The 23,900-nt window shown below is 38.9% G+C and overlaps 1 protein-coding gene across 7 annotated transcripts in view; it reads left to right on the top strand.

Moving 5' to 3' along the window:
* Positions 1-23,900, top strand: part of tenm3 (teneurin transmembrane protein 3) — a 496,888-nt gene that overhangs the window by 230,094 nt on the left and 242,894 nt on the right. For all 7 annotated transcript variants that reach the window (XM_088073250.1, XM_088073247.1, XM_088073283.1 and 4 more), the window contains one exon: positions 869-1,156. In XM_088073250.1, coding sequence (XP_087929376.1) covers positions 869-1,156 — 288 coding nt within the window. The remainder of the gene's footprint in view (positions 1-868; positions 1,157-23,900) is intronic.

The following is a 23,900-nucleotide window of genomic DNA, read 5'->3' as shown; positions in this document are numbered from 1 at the left end:
ATGGGAAGCAGCTGCTGTGTGTGTGTGTGTGTGTGTGTGTGTGTGTGTGTGTGTGTGTGTGTGTGTGTGTGTGTGTGTGTGTGTGTGTGTGTGTGTGTGTGTGTGTGTGTGTGTGTGTGCGCGTTTCTGCGTGCATGCGTGCGTGTTTTCCTTTCTCAACTGAGATCGTCTTCGTTACATTCTCACACTCAAATGCAAGACAAAGTGTGTCTGATGGTCAGGTCATTATATGGGGTCAATAATGTATGACACAGTTAGACCATTAATCAATTAGTAGATCAGCAAAAAAAATTAATTAAGGGCAATTTTAATGATTGATTAATACAAGCAATTTATCAGGCAGAAATGTCAAATGTTATCTGGTTCCAGCTTCACAAATATGAGGATTTATATTCCAAGGGAGAATAAAGGGACGCACTGATCAATTTGCAGCCTTTAATACTGCAACCAGTAAAATCTTTCAGCATCACTGTGTTTTCATCAGAGTTAATGAAAGACGGATTTACGTGTTTTTGTGCACTAAATAACATTAGTTTATTACTGTTAGTTGGACAAAACAAGGAAGTTGCCCATGACTACTGGAAATTGTAATTTTTTTCAATACTTAAATAAGAGCTTTACAATTAAACCTTCTGTATATAAATGAGCTATGAGATGAGCAGGAAACATTAATATATAAGCATAATTTAAATGTTTAACTTGAACAATGTAAAACCAGTTGAAAACACAAATCTTCTACTTTTTTTCCAGCTTTACGATGAGATGACTTGTCACAGGCCTGTTGTTATTTTCATATCATTCATATTTGAGGGAACATTTAAAAGTATAAATCTGTCAGATTTCAGGTTTTTACCTCCTTCTGTTTCAGGTCAGCATTTCAGTCTCCGTCAGCTGGGAATCTGCGAGCCCCCATCCCGTCGAGGCCTGGCGTTCTGCTCCGAGATGGGCCTCCCCCACCGTGGCTTCTCCGTCGGCACAGGCCAGGACCTGGATACCGACAGTCAGGCCGTGATGTCGCCAGAGCGAGCCATGCGCCTGTGGGGCCGTGGGGGTCTGGGTAAATCATCAGGGAGGAGTTCCTGTCTGTCCAGCCGCTCCAACTCTGTGCTGACTCTGACCGACACGGAGCACGAGAACAAGTCTGACAGCGACAACGGTAGGACACCTAAACTTTTTTCTCTCTTTGTGGTGTTCTTTCCTTCTCTGTGCTCAAAACCTGACCTAATAGATTTTTAAGAAGAGATTTAAGAATCTATTAGGTCAGGTTTGGAGTTTTAATTTTAATTTGATTCATAATTTTACTTTTCTATTATTGACTGACACACCGGAACAACAACATTTTCAGTCTTGATCATGATGCTTTGAAAAGATGTATATATGGTTTTTAAAGCATTTTTGATAGGACAGGTAAATACAGCATTGAGATAACTCTCCTATTAAGCTGCGTCCTCAGCACTAACCCACGATGTCTGAATACTCTCAAATTTCTCAAGTACACATTTGTAGTTGATGCCTAAGATCACTCCCGTACCCGGTCTTAACACTGACAAAATACAGCCAAGTTCTTATATATAAATATATGTAAGGATGAAATCAGTTTTCATATAAAGGTTTAAGTCTTGATCAAATTCAAAAAATAAATTCACTAAATAGAAATAAAATTGGAGATTTTTACATGACACATATCCCGATAACTTTGGCAACAAAAAGGATAATCAGCCGTGTGATGGAATTTCATGTCCTGCAGTGAGTCTGCCGGTTGTGTTTGTATGTGTGTGTGTGTGTGTGTGTGTGTGTGTTTGTGAGAGACGGAAAGGCGTTTTCCATTGTTCTGCTCTCGCTGAATTTTCTCAGCACATTTTTTTTAAAAGACTACAGTGGTGTCCATTAATAATACTGTTTTTTACAAATTTGAACAAGTATACAAAGGTTTGAGAGTAAGCAAAAAAACCCAAACAGATTTCATAGCTGTGTAGTACTGCATGTTGTGATTATACACAACTTGATTTGATGATTTCAGTGTCCGCAAGGCAGTATATTGCAGTATGCCAGCTGCTATTTAGCCAGAAACTTTACTTTTTTATTCCTTTCGGTTGGTGCTCTCCAGCTCCTCCTTACCACATTTTAGAGTCCTTGAGCAGGACAATGAAACTCTAGTTGTCTCCCAATGGTCAGGCCATCTATGTGAGTGTGTGTGTGTGTGTGTGTGTGTGTGTGTGTGTGTGTGTGTGTGTGTGTGTGTGTGTGTGTGTGTGTGTGTGTGTGCGTGCGTGTGTGCGTGTGCATATCTGTCTGTCTGAATTGGTGAATCAGAAGCAAATTGAAAAGCGCTTTATCTGTTAAGATAGAAAAGCGCCATATACCAAAGTGCACTCCATTTGCCATTTGGTCTGAATATTATAAAGAATTCTGTTCAATAACAGATTGTTTTGGTCTGTGGAAATCTAATGGTATTCACTAAAGGCCAGTAAGGCTGAATTATTGTTCTGAATTAAAAAGCCATGACAAAAAGGTCTTTACCAGAAAAAAATACTGTCTCAAGTATTTTTTTGATATTCAGTCCTGCAGTCAATTCAATATATTTCATTTATCTATGACTAGGTTTTCTTGTGAAAGCATCATAGATAAAGTTATGAGTAACAGCAGTTTCTCTTAATAATGTGATTACCAAAAACATTAACATGCCTAAAGTAGCATTTATTTAAATCAGCAAAATAAACGAAAGTGGCGGGTGCAGGATCTTTCACATGTATATTTACTGTATATGTACACCTCTTCCTGGTGGTGGTAGTGGGGGAGGAGGCTGGCACAGTAGTTGGGGTTCAGGGGGGCAGCAAAACAGAAAAGAACATCCTGCTAATTAATTTAATTAATGAATGCAATTTAGCTGAGCAGCCATTTATTTTTGTGTTTCAGTATCAGTGTGATTGCACAGAAATGTATATTTGTAAAGATCTCTGTAAAATAGTACATCTGCCTATTTATGCATTTTTGTGTATATTTGTGTGTTTGCTTGTGTGTATTTGTATGTGTTTGCGTGTGTTTGTGCCTATATCCTCAAGATAGTTTTCCCTAACAGGTGTGAATTTCACACTTAATAAAGGGCTTGTTTTTGATCTCATACTCACATGGACACACACACACACACACACACAAATATGCAGTATTTTCATTAAGCGAGACAAACACACACACACACACACACAGTGGGTTTTCATTAAGAGATGTGATGTTGTAATTAACAGTGAGATAAAGTGCTGAGTCATTATATTTCCTATATTAAGTTTGATAATGTTTTTATTAAATGGCATTATGCTGTGGATGTCAGTGCTCTGGAGAAAACACTTCCCATCTCTAAAAGTGAGTAGTCGTCAAGTTTTCAAAGGCTAATTGACTCTTTAAAATGCAGCTGTGTGTGTGTTTGTGTGTGTGTGTGTTATTTGGTAGTTACTGTGTGTAAGTGTGGAGTTGAAGTAGCCCAATGCTAAGACATGGTCACTTGTGGTTTTATCAGTAGTAACATACTTTTTGTGTCCCATGATAGTGGCGGTTGGGTCATTAATGGGGTGATGATTAACCCTGATGAAGGCCAGCTTACCAAAAACGTTTGCTGGATAAAGCACAGTGTACTGGAGAAGAGTCGTGCGACTTGTTTTTATTTTTTAGGGCATTGGAGAACACACAAAGAGCTACAAAGGGTAACGTCATAGCATGTTGGCTAGACAGAGATATATGAGAAATAGAGTTGATACTTAACTTAAGCACATCCCCTTTCCAACACCCATTTAAACAACAATGATCAGGCAACAGTAAACCAAAAACAGCAACATAGTGAATGTGTTTTCCTGTAGTGTGCAAAAGAAATACATCTCAAACAATACCAGAATGTGCCCAATCTTAACATTTCTTCAGATCCAGGAGAAATTCAAGCACAAATGTGTCATTTAAATCCCAAAACGTCTGAGAATGTTTTGTCAAAAAGTGCCAATGGTGTAAATGCTTTTTAGCAAGCCTGCAACATAAAGAACCGCTGGTACTCGATCCAGCCTTGAGTACTTTTGAGTGCCATCAACCAAACAGGCATACACACTGAAGTCTATAGATTTACATTCACAAAATAAACTCAGACTCAACAACAAAAACATGTTGAATCAACCTTCCCCCTTTGCTTCTTTATGATCAATGAAGTATTGAGTCGTGTTGAGAGGCTCCTTTGAGAATAAACGTATGTGGTGAGCCGCTACTCGGCAGCCACCTCACCCTCACCTCTTCACTTGTGTTGCTCTTCACTCCCTGAATGCGGCTGATAGTCAAGTTATTGTACTGTAAACAGCAGACGATACATCGCCTCCGCTGAGACACGCAGTGTTGCTCCGTCCCTTGATACTGACCTTGGTTCACAGCAGAAAGTGTGCGTGCATGAGGGCGTGCACATGTTTGTCTGTGTACAGTAACTCAAACCAACTTCTGTGATTCTATCTGCGGCTTTGTTGCATGAGGAAGCGAGAGAAAGAATAGATAACACAGAGGGCAAGACGAATGGGAGAGGAGAGGAAAAACATCAGAGAGGAGGGGAAGAAAACGGAAAGCAGTTCAATGGAGTTACAGCAATTCTAAAGAGAGGCAGGGAAAGTCGAGAATAAAGGAAGAACAGGAATTATTTGTTCTCCTGAGAGGAAATATTAGACCAGAGACGTCTGTCTGGCTCCCCAGTGGACACACATGAAAACCCACGCGCACACACACACTGGCAGACGTAAACACCATTGTGGTGTCTGAACCCATGGGTGCCTGGCTGCTGCTTGCCCAGTTACTTGATATTGATGATCTCAACCATGGGGACAGAAAAGGAAGATACATTTACATTTTATGTCCTAAACACACTGATACAGGTGTGTCTTTCCTTGAGAAACCCCTCAAATGCACAGCAAGTGATACCTTAAAATTGTGTGTAAAAGAAGTGCTTCCATCAAATTATGTGTTAAGATCTAATGTCCAGCATATGTAAACTAAACAAGAGAGAAACATGACGACACCTTATTAATGTTTGCATATAACAAACAACAGACATATGTCTAGTTTTGTGCCATAGTAAGGAGCTTAAATGTATTAGCTGACCTCTCCTGCCCAATCCCTTCAAGTCCCTTCAATGTGTGCTCTGTGCATGTCTGTGTGTGGGTTTTTTTTTTTGGGTTTATGGTGTGTGTGAAGAGAGCAAGGTAGAACAGGGAGAAAGACACGATGTGATGGAAATGTAGAGAAAAAAAGGGAGAGAGCAAATAGGAGAGATGGAAGCAGACAGGCGGATAGAGAGGAAGGGTGTATCTCATCTTTGCTAACCAGATTACTTTACTATGTGTCAACAAAACACTTAATCCATTTGGCATCCCTAAACCGCTTAACATTATAACCTTAGCTGTTACACACACACACACACACACACACACACACACGCAATCACAAGAACAGAGTTAAAGAAGATTCAGTGTGCTTTGCCTTTGCAATCAGTAGCAAAGTAGTTCTCATGCAAACATGTCCCAAAATCTAAAGAGAATGGTTTAAATACCAAATTTAGTTCTATCCAATTTTATTATTTGTCTCAGAGGTTAGTTTGTGTTGCAGAAAGTGTAAAAACACAGAAATCACAAACAATATGGCACAGAACCATACAACATTAATCAGTGCACATTCACACAGCAGCACATTAGTAAGAGTCCACCATAACTCCATAGGGCCTGCAATATTTCAGTGGGTGTTAAAAAATGCTAAACATTTTTACTGATAATATAACCATTTCAAACTGAGTATACAGCACCATCAGCAGGTCATGACAGTCACAATAACGCAGCATCAGGACCGGCACCATGAAGGTTGATGCTGCAGTATAGCTCACAATGTGAATACAATAGGAACTGTTAGTTTCACTCTCATATCAACATTGTCATCATCATCAGTGACACAATTACAATATATATAGCTACTGTCACCCAGTCATCATCAACATCATCAATACCACAAGTACAATGTAATGTAATTTGATCTTTAGTTTACATGAAGTTCTTTCATATTTTTATTATGCAGTCTTTTTCTTTTTATTCACATTTTCCCATGCATGCATGGCCTACTTTTTGTTCCACTTTGAAAACATGCACCGTAGTTGTTAAACTTAGAGGCTGCACGTGAGATGGGATTCCTTCAGAGAGTTTAGGGGATTTAAATGACTGTCTCTCATGTGCACCATATGGCCAAAAGTCTGTAGACACCACCACTGTCCACATACTTCCCCCATATCAGTGTCCACTAGTGCCCCTGTGGAATCAAATCCCTGCAGCCAGCTTTCAAAATAAGCCTTATTGGCAGATGGGAGACAACTATAGCACCATATCAACGACCATACTTTTGGAATGGGGTGTTTAAAAATGACATAGTGTTGACATTGTATGTTTCTTCAAATCACAGATACATTTTGTTTGGTATGTATCATTTCAACCTTTGTAAAGATGTAGAATGTGAGCTGACTTTGTCATCAAGAGGTGGAGGGGATGATGGATGGCGAGTCACATAAGCAAGGTAACCTGTGAGCTGCAAACAAAATCGGTTGACACTGCTACATTTCCAGCTGTGTTTTAGCCACCAAACATGAGTGTTTTTAGCAACTTGTCACTGTCACTAAAAAAAGCATTCGTTCATTCGACAATCCTGCGTTTTCTCCTATGATAGTGTTATCAAAAGCAGTTTGGGGTTTTTTTTAGAGACATTGTTGTGTTTTCAGTGGGCATTATTTCACCAACACCAGGTATTTTAAGCCAAAGCATGATTATTTCCTAAACAGAACCAAGTGTTTGTTGTGGATAAACTTAACTCCACATTAACCAAGTGTTGTTGAAACTTGAAAACTTAGTTTTATCTGCTACATAATAACGTAAAATCATAATGAATTTATTGTAATTGTGACAATCGGGTTGATGTTGGGATGCCCACATACTTTTGGCCAAACACTGCAACTTAGTCACACTTTGAGAAAAGTTGCCAACATTGCAAACCGTCATTTATAAAGCAAATACAATATGGCATCCGCTGTCGCCTGTCAGCTGCAGACCTCCAGTATTAGTGCCAGAGGGTGCAATGTGTCACCTGAAAGCTCCCCATTGACAGAGCAACAAACAGGAAGGCAGACAGATGGAGAAAGACAGGGACATAAAACAGACAATGATGGATCAGTTCATACCCTGCTTGCTCTCACTCTTTCAGTGGAATTCAGTTTGGTTCAATTCAGTTCAGTGGCTGCTTTATTGGAAAGGTGCGGGGATGTGATACATTGCCAAACTGAAGGTGACAAAATGAATGCCATTCATACAGAACAATACCAAACTAGAGCAGATGATCTAGCTTCTACTCATTCTGCATTCAGTATTGTTGTCAGCTTCTATGAAAGTACAACACTCACATTTTACAGCTGAATTACACACTTACCTTGAAACAACAAATAAGGAGCTTTGTGAGAACTGGAGGCTTGCATTATCTCTGAGAAAATATGTCCGTCGTAATAGTTGTCTTTGTGTCTCCGTGGCTAGCCATGTCTTCTCTTTTCTCTCTCTCTCTTTGCCTCCTATTCAGCCTCTCAGTCTTTGTCTCACTTCTGTTAATTTCGCCACTTTCCTTTTACCGTCTCTAAGCGGGGAGCGGGGGCCTCTGCACCGTGAGAGACAGGATATTAGAGTGAATCTCTCTCTTCTAAGTACTGTCATTGTTAAGCCATTACTGGACATAAGTTGGCAGAATCTTCAGAAATCATCACATCTTTTAAAAAGACAAGAACAATAGACACAGCCAGTGTGCTCTGTTAGGCTTTATACGTGGCATGATTTGAACTGCAGCGTGGCAGTGAAATCTTCTGGTACTTTGTTGTATAAGAAATGGTCATTCAGGCTTCATGAGCTGTATCTGAAATGCTTCCATTAGTCATTCACTCATTAGGATATTATTATATATATATACCTAAACCGTAACATGTAAAATACCTAATATTTGTATCTGGTGATAGTGTATCATTGTAGTATTTGGTGAATCATTCCTGATCTGTTAAAAAAAAAAAAAAAAACAGTGGGACATTAAACATGGCCTACAAACGATATAAACTGAGGTGCACAATTGTTCAGTTTGTGCCAATTGAGCTCTTTTTCTAATGCTCATTGGTTGTAAAAATATATTCCCAGAGCACCTAATTTGTTTGCAGATTTGTTTTAATATTACGTTGACTCACACATAAGCTTTTTTAAGCTCATTGTTTTTCTCTCTTCTTATTTTATGTATATTTCATGTATATAAACAGTATCATTTTGTCTGTTGGAGAGTCTGGGTAAACACTGATATGTCACTAAAAAAAGTGAGGACAGTAAAATATGTAGTTTCTTTATTGCTTAACATTTAATACCAATTGGTTCACACATAACCAATTTACCAAATTAATGCTTAAATTAATGCAAATATACAAATCCAATAAGTTAGACGGTAGGGTCAGTATAAGAGAAGTTTTGATATATTATTTTTCTATTGCGTGCATTTTTACATTGACATTTTGTGTTGAAGAAGACTGCCACAATCCAATCACCACACTTTAGATTTGGTTTGCAAATGGGGTATGTTTTAATTTAAAGCCGACCCCAGTTTGATCTAGCTTTAATAACTTTATGCTGTGTGTCAGTGATGCATAAACACTCAGCTGCAGACGCATGAGACGGATATGATGCTGTATTGCACATTTTTAATGTCTAATTGATATTTTGAATCTGTGATCATCAACTAACGGCCTGCGTGCAGCATTCAGCCCAAAGCTTCCCATCCAGAAAATGTGAGGAGGAAAAAAAAATGCATCCTGTATTTAGGATATATAGCTTTTTTTTTCTTTCTACATAAAAAACAATCCCAAACACAGTTGAGATAAACATAATTTCAGCAGCACTGATTTACGAACCCCACATATGTGCAAATGACCCATTACCAGCAGAGCAGGTTTGGGGAAGCTTAAAAAGCCGCATCCTGAATAGCTGAGTTATTAATAACTTACAGAAACACTGTGTGCAATAGTTCACCTTTTACCTTCCCCTCTCTCTGTCACTCTCTCTCTCAAACACACACACACACACACACTGACAATTGTGTTACTAGAATGCGTAAAGTGGGCAGATCGTGGCTCGTGTGTGTGTATTGGAAAGGTAAAGCTGAAACAAACTCTCATCTTTTATAAATGGATTCTGGCTTTCGGCGTATCTTCATGCCGAACTCATTGATCTTATTTAAGATTTTGTTTTATTTATATATATTTTACATGCACTTAATTTAAATCTCATTTTATTTATTTTGTATTATTAAAATAATTGTAATTCTATTTTATTTAATTAAATTATTAAACAATGATAGGATAGTCAGGTCCAAGTAAGGTGAAATACTTAAAGAAAAAATGGTTACATTTGGTTACATTTGCAAGAAGATTTATTATAATACTGACTAGCAATACCACACACACATATGTATATATATATATATATATATACATATATATATGTGTGTGTGTGTGTGTGTGTGTGTGTGTGTGTGTGGTATTAGTAGCATTAGAATTAGAATTAATATTTTAATTCACCTAAATAATATTTGGAAATAAAATCAATCTAAACACTTCCTGATAATAAGTATGCAAGACTTAACTCTGTGTTTATCAAGTGTATTTATTATAGTTATTCCTTTTGGTATTGCACCAGTATTTTTCTAGATTACCCTTTTCTTACTATACATGGATGTTCTTCAGTGTGTGTGTGTGTGTGTGTGTGTGTGTGTGTGTGTGTGTGCGTGTGTGTGTGCATGCCCTGGTGCCTAAATTCTGTTCTATGTGCTCTTTAGAATAATATGTATTCCTTAAAATATTTATATTGCAGGCTTATTAAACTATACATCAGGTAGCTCTAACACAGTGTTCATATGCTGACGACATATTTACTCATGCAGTTGCAAAATAACTCCATATATTAGAGTTATCCAGTACAGCACACACACATGAACACACAACTTCAGATGCACACAGACACACATCATGACAGAGAAAGAGACAACAGATGTGACAACAGAAGACAGATCACTTCAATAACCAAGTTGGATATGTAAGTATACAGATTATATACATGCACATTAACCAGTGTGCATTTGAAGACATTTTTCTCTCATCCACTCTGCAGCATTGATGCATAGATATTACTGCTGGTTATGTTTTTGCTCAGCTGACGCTGTATGGTTAATACAAAACTGCCTTCAGGAATAAATAATGTATCATCTCTGTCCTTCTCTTGTGGCAAGAAGGCGTGGAGTGGAGCAGTGAGTATGTAACACAAAGTCTGCAGATGTATTTCAGGCTCATCTTTCACACTCTTCCAAGAACTAGTTGATTGTGTGTGTGTGTGTGTGTGTGTGTGTGTGTTTGTGTGTATGTGTGCTCGCCAATGGAGGGGTCATTTGTTTGCAGAAAAATAAGTTTTCCACCAGCATCTGAAATGGACTTGAGTTCGCAGCGTCCGCGCTTCTCACGTACACGCACACACACACACACACACACATACACTCACACACAGCCCTGGTGCCAGTCATATTCAATAGCAATCTAGTGCTGACCAGAGAAATCAATGAATAACAGACTAACTGACTAGAGGGTTTAACTTTGGCGCCGCTAACATGGAGAAGACACTTCATTCCATCAAGTGGCTAACATTAAATCATTAACCATACAGCATCGCTCACTCCCTCCCTCCCTCTTCCCCGCATTTTCTCTCTTTCCATCCCCCCTTCCTCTGTTCTCTCATTTTTTATCCTTTTTTTCATCTTTGTTATTGTCTGTTGAAATTCATTAATATACAGTAAATTTACAGGAAGCGATACCGCTCCATTCTCAGGAAAAAAAGTCTACTGTGTCATTAATTTAGACAATTTTGATAATAGCACAGGAATAATTAATATTTTATGAACCTACCCAATGTAATAAAGTAAAAACAGGCATACTGATGTACTGCAATGCCTCAACTATTTTACACCCCTGAATATCATACGCTTCTAATAATGCATACCACTCTCTGGGGAAAAAATGCAGAGTGAAACTAATCTTTAGAGTTCTATAAATTGTAAAAGTTATTACATTACAAATAGTCATCATCTTATCATATACTATGAGGACACAAGCAACAAGTCCTCCATTCTCCTTCCCTTACCTCACCTCCTCTTCTCTCCTCCCGTCTTCCTCTCTTCACTTGTGTTTCTCAGAACCCATTTAGGCAGAATCCATTACCAGAAGTGCAGAGGGAGAAGGAGCAAGCGAGTTAGATAGACAGAGAGGAATGGAGAGAGAGGGAGATAGTGGGAGTGTTCATCCTAATAAATTCTACAGCAGGGTTTCTCGGTTTCACTGAGTCTTGGGACCTTATAGATGATGGCCTTTTTACATGTGGTGACAGGCGAGGCTTCCACTGCAGCTTTGCAGAAACTTCACACAGTAACTCAGTGAAGATTCCCAAAGTACTTTGCTTTATCTATTGTATGCAGTAACACGCTGAACTCCAAATATTTGGATTTTTTAATGTTTCCTTGCTTTTCAGCAATGGTAGAACATGTCAGGATTTCCAACTCCCTGTTTTCTAACATTTCACTATAGTGTTAATAGGTGGCATATTAGGCCTGCCTGCTTGAGGCTTTAACCTCAGCTGTTTTATAAGTAGCCCTGGATCTATATATATATATTTTTTTAAATAGGAATAGCCTAATAATTTTAAAAAAATGTCATACCATTCATGCTCATTAAATAAATGTACTTCAGTTTCATTTCACAACTGTTAGCATAAATATATACATTTAACTTTTTTCAAACTCTAGTCAATACATTTATGTGTATATATATATATATATATATATATATATATATATATATATATATATAGATAGATAGATAGATAGATATAGATATATATATATATAATATTATAAAAGCTTGTGCATTGAACTAGAGCTGAAAGGTCATCAATCAGTTAGTCGATTAATAGAACTTAATCAGCAATTTTTTGTATTATTAACATTTTCCAAAAGATATACTATGGAAGATCTCCCTTGAAACAATAAGTACAGACTTATACCGAAGTAATTCCTCCCAATCATCATTTTGACCCCAATAAAAGTGTTTGATGGTGGATTTTTCTGCAAAAACTCTGCCCTCTGCCTGCATTTTCTTGTTCTCCTCCTATTTTCTGTGTTCAGGACACTCAGGGTCGTGTACCTCCACAGTTCTCAGGTAGCGACCAGGTGCCAGACCATAAGCAGCAGGCATTAAAGAGAAACAGCGTTGTTAAAAAGGCAGACATAGTGAGGCAGGGTGAATCTGGGGATGGCTTTTACTCTTATTTTGGTGACAAGGGTGTTTTCAAACAAGTAATTAATAATCCTGTATAGTGTACCTTTAAGTCATTACTCAAGCAAAATTGTCAAATATTCTCGAGCTTCTTCATTGTCTCAGTAAAATACATATTTTAGACTGTTGGTACCACATAATAAGCACCTTGAAGAAACTACCTTGGGCTCTAGAAATCTGTGATGAATATTTAAAAAATGTTTGAATTTTATCGACATTTTACAGACCACACAGTTAACTGATTAATTAAAGTAATAATTGACAGATTAATTTATAATTAAACATTAAACTAAAGACAGTTTTTGTCACATTTCAGTGGTTTAAAATTCTTTTGTCACCCTGCAGTTTATACTTTCTGTAAGAGGACTAATAGAGAATGTACTTGTGTAAGTTCCTCTGGATCTACCAGGAGGTTATCTGTCAAGAAAGATGAGTCGGTGTGTGGTTCATTGAATTTATTTGCTTTCCTTTTATTTTATTTTTTGTACCCTGGGTCTTATGTTATTCTTTGGGTTTGTTTTTTTTTTGGATGACAAAACAATAAGGTCATGAATCAGAGATTTCTTCCTGTGAATATGCCTTACAGCATGGTGATTTATGATACTCTGTGCAAACACTGTGGATGTGTTTGTGTGTGTGTGTGTGTGTGTGTCTGTGTCTGTCTGTGTCTGTGTCTGTGTGTCTATCTGTGTGTGTGTTTGTGTCGGATGGGAGGTATTGAAATATTCAAGGTGAGAACTGAGATCGGATATCAGGCAGATCAGGTTTAGATTGGATTTCATATCTGTCACACTGTAATGGGAGTATTGATGAAGTGTCATGACACAATCACACACACACACACATAAGACCACACACCTACATGTATACGCATGTTCTCTGTCAGCCTCTTCTTCACTTTTTATAGAGCACACATATATACCTGTTTCTGTTACACATTGTTAGCCTATCTCTATCTTGCTCTCTCTCTCTCTCTCTCTCACACACACGCACACACACAATCATTAGTATGTGGTGCTGTGTAATAGCTGGATCAATAGCTGTGCTGTTCTTACAGGATCATTTGGCCTCTGAAGCAAATGCTCTGACAGCCACTACATCATTAGGACATTACCACTCTCCCGCCCGCTCTCTCTTACTTCCCTCTCGATCTTTATCTGCCCCTCTTTCTCTCTCCGTCCCTCATTCACTTCTTTCTTTCTCTCTCTTTTTTCCTTTCGACTCGTTACATCATCCGAACAGTGTCACTGTGCCCCCCTTATCTTCCTTCACTGCTTCCGTCTTACTGACGTTGCTCTCACACAGACTTGCACACGTTCAGTCCCGAATGCTCACTCTACTTCCTTTGTATTAGATGTGTATGTCATTGAAGATACATTAGGAGTCCGATGAGAACGGCAAACTGTTTAAGACAATGTTTTTTTATGCTGATATGGCCTTACAGTAGGTGCATCCCTGGCGACTGCTGAGATGCAATCCCTCTTCGTCACTGTGAAGGCATTCTGTCACTTGGAGCGATGTGGTTTGTCAGCAGTTACAGTACCATGGTGGTACATCAATTGTGCTCGTGCTAACAGAGATAATTAAATGCACAGCAGAGGGAGTTGAAGTGTTTATTGTATAGAAGGGACAGGTGTGTGTGTTTATTAGAGGCCTTTTCCTCCAGGGTGATTAATTCAAAGTTTGTCCAACCTTGCCATGGCCAATAGAGTTGTGTTGATTTCCAGATTTGCCAGTTTGGTCTAACCTTAAACTGGTTTGATTTTATGGACAGGCATATTTGTAATTAAAAAACTGTCTGACAAATTAAAAATAACCTGCCTGGATGGGAAGAGTGGCACAAGTTGTGTTTGTGTACTGGACAGTGTATGTGTTTTTTGGGGTGACAAGAGGAGAAATGGCAGAATTAGTCTCAAAAGTAAAACTGCACCAATTTGTCAGTATTTTGGATTTGAAGCCAACAAAATAAGTATCCAAACTGAATGCAAGCAATGCTGTGCACTGTTTTGAGCAGAACTTTTGTCAAATGGCCTGTTTCTTTTTATTTCTGTCACTCTCTTTGAAAGTGCTGCAGTGAACGAAGAGCCGCTGGTTCATTAAGCTGATATTAGAACTTATCTATGCAGTACCTTACTATGTTACAATAAAAACCAAAATAAAGTGGCATGTGGGTGGAGGGACATTGTCAGGGAGTTGAAAGTTTCTGGTAAATGATCTTCGCTAATAATTTGCTACTCCCTTCTGGCTATATTGTATGCATTTGAGGCATATATCACAATTTAAAACGTGTGTTTTCTTTTTAAAAAGTAGCATCACAAACGTAGGGAGACATCAAGTGGGCTGCTCACCCGTCGCTGATATTTACTTGATTTTTTTTACATGATGTAACTGAAGTGCATATTTAACAGATTCAGTGTGGACAGAGAGCTCCAGTGTTACATGATGCAATGTTTGTGATAGTCAGACGTTTGTTTGCCGTTGTGACACTGTGCCATTATGTTTGACTCGGGAGCAGCTGCTGAGTCAATTCAGTATACCAATCAGGACCAGTGGTTGCTTACTATCAAATGAGTTTGAAAAACAGGCCCAACCCTAATGGCTAGTCAATATTACTGTCTAGTACTGATACCATAACCAACAAGAAACAGTCTCAAACTGATTCTTTTAACAGCCAGTGGAAAACCCAATGAGCATTTAGAACTTATATGTAAACAGCTCTTTTTCTTTCTTTCTTTTTAATTAGATAAAGGTGTGTCTAATTCAATGCACTAATTACACAAAGAAGCAATTTTCAATGTGAATGAAGAGATAACCACCACTCTACGAGTGTGTCACCCCTCCTCCCACTGTTTCTTGTTCTCACAAACACACACACACACACACACACACACTAGCCTTCTCCACTAACCGTGTCTGGAAAGCTAGTGATAGTGTGGCTGACCTCAGCATATGGGTGATTTTACTGAGAAACTTCACATACCAGTGCACGCCCGCACACACACACACAAACCCTTGTTTTCTCCCTATTTTCATCTCCCTTAGTCACATACAAACTCACACTCTCCCACATTGCCTTGTCTGTCCTTGGCAGCTATTTCTAGTGTCATATGGCTTCTACTAAATGTGATTATGACACTAACAAAGGCTGCTTAGCTGAATGTGTGTGTGTATGAAAGTGTGTGTGTGTGTGTGTGTGTGTGTGTGTGTGTGTGTGTGTGTGTGTGTGTGTGCGCGCGCGCACATGCAGGCCTGTTGAGTGGGCAGGCCAGTCTGTCTATCTCACAGCCAGCTTAAAACCACACTTAGTATTGTTCCCTGTCTTTCACCGATTCTCCTCTCACCCTAATATACAGAACAGCATCATGTAAACATGTAAATACATTTAGACTAATGTCATAGTGATCCCTTCTTTTCCACCTTCATCCCTGCTCCACTAACATTTCAAGGGTAATCTTCAATTTCTGCGAGGGCTGGTCTTACACAAACACTGTGTGTCTAGCTTCATAAAGCATGACAATGCTGAAAGGTCAGCTATGGCTGGAAGAGAGCATTGCAAGTCAAAACTGAAATAACAGGTAAATACATTGTGCTTGTTTGTTTGCATTCATAGGCCCCCATTTGTACCTTTTTATTTTTAGATTTAAAGAGATTGAAAAAAAAGAACAATTTCTCAAATGACTGAGCCAAAAAAATGTCCTTGAGGTTTAGTCTTCGTAGTGACTGAATTTGACCAGGCTTATTTCTGAAGAGACAGCACTTCTTTTTCCCAACAATTTACAATTTTCAGTTTGGCTATTTCACCAATAACCAACAGTGCATTTACCAAAAATATATCAGACTTCCCTGCCAAACTACCAAAGTATAAGCAATCATCAGACTTGCATGACTGGGGCACAAATGGCCACCAATCTATTAGTCAAGTCAAGTCGATTGTATTTATATAGCCCATTATCACGAATCACAAAATTGCCTCAAAGGGCTTTACAATGTCTGGACACCCTCTGTCCTTAGACCCTCACTTTAGATAAGGAAAACTAACACCCAAAATCCCCCTTAACAAAGGAAAACATTGGAAGAAACCTTACGGAGAGCATCTGTGGAGGGATCCCTCTGCCAGGATGGAGAGACATGCAATAGATGCTGTGTGTACAGAGTAGAACAACAGAGCAAAATTACAGTATACACAATCAGGAGGATACATTTATAGATTGATTGTAAACACGTACGAAGAAAATGAATCCGGGAAGACACTGAGCAATTTCCGGGTGTTGCCAAACAGCTAGAGCCTCAGCCACTCGACCTCCTCTCCACCATGGAGACCTGGAAAGTGGACAGATTACACAAACAGGAAGACATTCAAGCACACCATTAACACAGAATTAAACAAACGCCAGAGTCAACCTCCTGGAGAACAAATATCCAGATTCAACATGTGGACTGAGGCACAGAGACATGCAAGACATGCAGATGCAGTTTACAGAATTACACTCTAGTGTTGTTCCATAATTGCTATTAAGTGGTCTACTCACCCAAATTAATAAAAGCCTTGCAGATAGCCTTGGTTTTTTTTTTTTACCAGGTTCCGAGATCTGTTTCTAAGAATTATGCCTCTAACCCAACACAGCGGGGTTAAATTTAATTTAGTTTTTAATTCTCAAAACATTCAATATAATACGTAGACACCATTATATCAGTGAGGCTACTCTCTACCAAAGACATCCAAAAAGGGTTTTATTTACCCAAAAATGAATGAAAAAAGTTGCCGGATGCCAACAAATAGGCATCAAAATTTCTGGGCCCATTCAACATGTTGCCACTTTGCAGTGGACTTCCACGCCTACATGTCACACAGTAGGTGTCCTTCTGTGTCTGCTCTTTACATGGTGGGATTACGCTGCACATGGTTATGTTTAGGCAACAAAAGCACATGGCAACCAATACTGGGACGTCAAGAAACGCACAAGCTGGCACGGATGGTTAGGATTAGGCTACAAGGTCATGAATGGGGATTAGGGGCAGGAGGCACACGGTGAGGTTTTTTTAAAAAAAAAGGTCAAATGAAGACAAAATTAACTACAAATTTTAAACTAAATGGAAAAGTAATGTCTGTGAGTGACAGGTTAATGATATTTAAATTGCGCCTCATTGCTCTTTTGACTCTTTGAGAGCTCTGTCAAAGACTAGAGCATTTTCCGCCAATTGTAGCCATGTAACTGTAATGTACTTGCTATAAGTCTTCAGTTCTGTGACGTAAGTTTGCTTTTTGTTCATACAAAACAGTGTAACTCAATTAACTAAAATTTTGTGACTGGCTGAATTTCGTCTCACGAGAGACTGAATCTTAAGGCACCATGGTACTGTTAGAGCTTTTTGTCAGATGGTCGAGACTGCCTACCTCCCAAACCTGTCGAGCACCTGAACACACTGAGCTATTACAAAACTGACAATCTGACATTCAAACCCTTTTGATTGGCCAGGCGTGCAGAGTTAAAAAAGTAAACATGGTTTGAACTTTTCCCTCTAGCTCCCTTTTTCATGTATTACACAACTATTTCTTTCAATTTTCATGTTGTGCCGCTGAGTTCAACACTGCGAATGCCTTCCAGCAGAGATTGTCTGAAAATGTGCGCCATTATCCCGGTATTTAAACGATAACTGTGTGCCCCTCTTCCCATGTGGGCTGGCATTTCAACTGGCCCTCCAGTGTGGCTGTTCAGATCAGGTAAAGACCATTTTGGACAACAGGTCACAGAAACTTTAGTTGAATCTGGCCCTTATTCTTTCTTCTATAATCAGCTGAACATGATCAAATCTAAGCATAATTAAGTGAGCAATACAGGTGAGGACTGAAAGGGACTCAGAGTGCAGTGAAAATATGCACTGAATGTGCTTCAAACCTCGCCAGAGTCCATCTCGGTACCTAGTGCTGTATATTAGGATCTTGAAAAGCGAAACACAACCAAACAAATAATAACTTCTATTACAGGATAACTTTGAAGCTGAATTAATGATTTGTCATGTCCTATGTCAGTGCAGCATTAAAGCAAGACAATATACTTGATATTTAACTTTGGTTCAGTCGCTGTTTATTCAAATAGATTTTCACAATGTTTCCCTTATAGGTTAATTTGTAACCATTTGTTTTTCAGATCTCCCCCCTTTGTGCAAAACTGACCTGCACGCAAATTGAAATCCTCAATACAATAGCAACATATAAAGGATTATCGTTAAAAGCAATCTTAAACATCATTGACATGTCACTTCTAAAAGCACCTCAGCTAAGGTAGGTTGGTGGTTTCCTTTACCCTGGCGTTGTGCTGTGTCTATTTCACGCATAATGCACTGTAATATCTCTTTCCATACATCAAGCAATTGTCAGAAAAAATTTTGACAATATATGTTTCTGCAAAGCATTTCCACGTTATTGTTATTGTTGGTATTGTAGCGGAAACATTAAAACTTTAAGTTTAAACAGCACTGTAGTTAACCTTTGATAAGGCTTAGGCACAAAAACAACTTGGTTATGGTTTGGAAAATCCCTACTGGAAAGCAGTGCTGTCTTTGTGCAAAAACAACTACTTTTTTGCCACCATCTCCACTAGAAAAAACAGAAACGGGTTGCTACAAACACCCACATTTGTTACATAAAAAGCCGCTGGAAGCACAGCAGTGACACACTAATTCACAATCTGTTTTGTTGTTGGTCGCTCCAAACAGTGGTCGTCAGTTTGGCAGACATTTCCTTTAGGTGACCATCCACCATCCCCTCTAACCTCCCAATGACAAAGTCAGCTGATACACTATGTCACTTTAGAAATGTTGATATGATACATGCATATGTAGCGTATATGTGGTTTGCAGAAACGTGTAATGCCAGCATTTTCTTCTGTCAACACGTCTGTTACATTAAGGTGACTAAAGGACATGTCATTGTGTGAGAAACTTCCAAAACTGTGATGGTGTGAGTTACAGGGACATATTAAGATAAAGGGTCTTAAAGTTCTTAGTGGATTTATTGGCTGAACGAATTTTGCATGGCTCTTAAATAAAGACAAAGTAATTACTGAGTCATAGATATTGATCAACAAACCCTATCTGCCCATCCAATTTTACTAGGGGGCAATAAAAACCTTTAGTGTTGCATTTTAAAAGGCTTCTAGTGGGGTGTTGGCTGGGAGGCAATAAACAGCCAGTAACCAACTGTGGAAGTCAATCTCTGACTGTTTAAACAAGACAAACCAGAGTAGTTACTCTGATCTGTAGCACAACTATCCACCATTATAGAACACTTGAATCTGCACAGTGTAACCATGTAAAACAAGAAACTCATCATAATACAAAGCTAAATAAAAGCTATAAAAAAACAAAAAAAAACAAGCATATTTCCTAGCCTAAAGACTGATTAACATAATATATATTATCATACAGAGTTAATTAAAAATCTTAAAACGGTAAATAAAGTGAGTCCTGACTGAAAACCAAATTTCGTAATGTTTCTTTAATGTAATTCTGCACCGAAAGTCATTTGTCAGAGCTGCTTGAGAGTTAAGGGCCCTCTTCACATATTAAAATTGAACCATGTATGCACGTGTGTGCGTCAGAGAGACAGAGGGAGGCCAGGTTAGTGGTTTGAGCCACAGGAGGTTGCCAAACATGCTCACACACATGCATAGGGGCACACATGTGCAGCCCTCTCTGCTTCCATCCGCATCAGCGTGATGAGCGGATGGAGGCTTTTAACTAATCACATCATCTAAAAGGAGAGAACAAAGGAGAGAGTGAGAGAAGAACGGGAAGGAGAGAAAAAAAAACCAAAAGCTTGCGTGAAAGGAAGGTGAAACATTTCTTATGAATGAGTCATCCACTTTCAATTACTCCACTTCACTCTGTCTCCCTCTCTCGGACCTCCCCCTCCACCACCCCTCTCTCTCAGGTCTTATCTCCTTCATATTGCACACTCAAGGTATTTGTAATCCGCTTATACTTGTTCAGCCTTCTTCTACATTGTAACTTAATATGGGCCGTGCCCCCTCAATGTATGTGTGTGTGTGTGTAATAGATATAAGGTAACAGTATTACTGTATTTACCACCTGCCATTGTGCATCTCTCTCTCTTTCTCTCTCACACACACAAACACTGACATAGATGAAGAATCGGGGGTGAGAAGTTCACATGATTGCTGTTCCTGTAAATGGATAGAGGAGCGGCAGTAGCTCAGTCCGTGGGGACTTGACTCGAGAATCATAGGGTTGTAGATTCAAGTCCCCACTCGGACCAAGTACAGAGTGTGGTCTGGTAACTGGAGACGTGCCAGTTCACCTCTTTGGCACTGTTGAGGTGCCCTTGTGCAAGGCTCCAAACTCTTAAGTGCTCAGGGCGCTCTACTGTGGCGAGCCATCATTCCGGCACCTCTCAGTATTTGATGAATGTGCCTGTGTGTGTGTGTGTGTGTGTGTTAAATATATGACAACTTCCCGCCCTGAGGGGACAATAAAGCATTTTTTATTATTAAAGGAAACAGATAAGATATATGCACGCAATATTAGCAATGGCATGCTCAAGAACAACCGGTGGAGTGAATAAGGTATATAGTCTATGGGGCTGCAAGTGTAAGAATTTATTTGGATACATTTTGAAAATTGAGCTCACTTCCCACACATTTGCCCAATTTCCTGACCTTTAATACAGAATTTCAGGTTAAAAAAAAAGTTTGGGCATGTGAATTTTTTTCAACTAAAACTTTAATTTACCTAAGAAACTTAAAAAGTAAAAACATGTCTTTTTTTCTAATATATATTTATTATTTTATTAAGGGAACTTAGAAAGTTTGTACTTGTAAATCCATATAATTTTACCTGCATTTGGGCCATAAAGACAAGGAGAGCAAAACAAATAAGTTTAGAAAATGATCACCAATTTTTTCCTCACTTGTCTTCAAATTTCCATGGTCTAGGCTTTCAGACTCCCCAACTTTTTAGGGGCATTTCTTGTGTTTTGTCATGGGAGTTTCAACCTCTAGGGGTCACTAGCAGAGCTTACAGTAGCCTTTTACTTGTGTTACAGTAACCATTAGCATGAAATTGCCAGATGAACACTGCTAAAACTATAGTGTTAATAGGACCTTATTCCCATAAGCCCTCTTACTTTGTGTCTTATCCTCCTCCCTGAAGAGAAAAAAATATGTTGGCAGTGACTTTTTTTATCAGCTTTACACTTCTTTCACAATTTTCAGTCAACTAGAAACTGAACTCAAGTCAAGCTCAGTTTGAGCTGGATGAACAGCGCCCTCTTTGTATTGTGTGATATGAAGCAAGCAAATCTAACTCTGGGGGGAACATGGCGTCAAACCCTCTGTGTGTGTGTGTGTGTGTGTGTGTGTGTGTGTGTGTGTGTGTGTGTGTGTGTGTGTGTGTGTGTGTGTGTGTGTGTGTGTGTGTGTGTGTGTGTGTGCGCGCTCTCTATAAAATTGGGGAACTCCTCTGTATAGAAAAAGCAAACCAGCAAATATCATTACCAGCTGGATTCAATCATGCCATGCTCTCATAGTCATGCTCTCTCTCTCTCTCTCTATCTATCTCACACACACACACACACACACACACACACAGACACACTCACACGCGTAGTCATGTGCATACACACAGCTGGTCCTGGCGTATGAGGTCTCTAATTGAAAACTTCTATTTGTTTATAACCCCACACTCTCTCCTAACACACAAAACACACACTCCCTACAGCTTCTGGTAACAGCTTTACAAGCTGTCTGTGTATGTGATACAGAAAATCAAAGAGGGAGAGAAGGAAACTGTGTTTCTGTAATGCATTTCCAGTGGTTGTTTTAAATAACCTGAAATAGTTTCCATCTGCGCTTCTCATCATGTGGTCACATTACAGCTCAGGTCTGATCAAAATGAGTAGTTTGACCTCCACAGAGGGCTTAACTAAGATTATTTTGACCATCTTTGCTATGGCACGGCAACCCACGATGAGAATGCATCACAATATGGTAAAAGTTTCTCAACCTTGGGTTTTGGACCTGAAAATAATTAGGTAGATTAAGAGTATGCGGAAACATAAAATCAGCAGCATAATTTGGCAATTTTAAAAGTCTTCATTATTGGTCTTCAAAATTGTTTTCTTCCAATTAAGAAATACCATGGGCCTCATGCAGGAACATTTCCATATTCTTATTCTTTTTTTTTTTTTGAGGCTTGCTCTCATACGTGTTCCAGATTCACCAAATTCTCTTAACTGCACAAACCTGTGGCTTGTTTCAGCCTGGCCAACGTCACCTGTGCATGAGGTGCATATTTGCGATATTTAATCATCTCCATAATTGTTGCCCCTAAAATGCAGTGTAAGGCCAGCTGTTCCTTTTGAAAGCACTTTCATCCACACAGTCTTACCAAAAGAGAAAACAACAGTTGCAAAGTTGTAGAAATTATTTGTAGAGATGCTCAATTACATTTTTTTCCTTCCTGATACTGATTCCAATACTAATCCTGTATGGATTAAATGGATTGCTGTCATTGTTGCACAGCATGACTCAAGTTAAATCTTTCATGAGTACAAATACATACAAAGAATGAATGCCACAGAAATAATCAAATTGCTGACATCTCTTTAATGTCTAATTTTAGACTTTTTAATACAAAACAATCCTCCTTTGCTGCTTTAAATCAGTAGTTGTCAATAGCTGCATAGAGCAACTCGCTTTGTAGGCTATGTTTGAGGGAGGACAAAGAAGAATTGATTTGTGGGAAAACTGTTAGTTATTCAGGGTGTGAAACCTCTTTATAGTGTATTTTAAAAATTATGTGGTATTTGATTGGTGCAAAGACTCGTACTCTTGCGGATACCTGATCCAGCATTTTAGTCAGTATGGGAGGTGTTTGCAGTGCTGGTATTGGTATTGGAACAGCTCTAGTAATTTCATCTTCTCTCTTTACACTAACTTTCTAATCTTTAGTTTAACTGGTGTAAAAAGCCAGCAGCTGTTGATTCTGGATATGCAGTCTAGATTCTTGTTTAATTCCCGTCTCCCCTCCCAACGCACCGTAAGAAATTCAGTATTTTACAAACCTTCCATCACTGTCAGTGCTGCCTTTTTCGTCGTAATGACTGAAGAGGTCCCTCTGTCTCCTGTTTTCTCACCACCTCACAGTCCTTTCTTTTCCTCTCCCTCTCATCCAGATAATTCATCTTTATCTCTCACTGGTCTTTATCACTCCCTCTTTCTAACTCTTTCAGTATTTTCTTCTCTCCTGGGAATAAAGGAAGAGGCTACAGATTATAACGGCTCCTTCTTGCTCCTCTGTCTAACATAAATACACACGCACAGACACACACACACACACACACACACACACACACACACACACACACACACACACTCTGAAGGCTGTGTTCAACCATTTTTTCACTTCCCCCTAGGGAAATGACCAGTGATCCAATACTTGCTAT

The sequence above is a fragment of the Plectropomus leopardus genome, chromosome 3 (genome assembly GCF_026936395.1).
Source record: "Plectropomus leopardus strain MGB_pleo_1.0 chromosome 3, ASM2693639v1, whole genome shotgun sequence".
Classification (NCBI taxonomy): Eukaryota; Metazoa; Chordata; class Actinopteri; order Perciformes; family Serranidae; genus Plectropomus; species Plectropomus leopardus.
The sequence above is the reverse complement of the archived record's forward strand: the minus strand, read 5'-3'. Positions and strand labels throughout refer to the sequence as shown.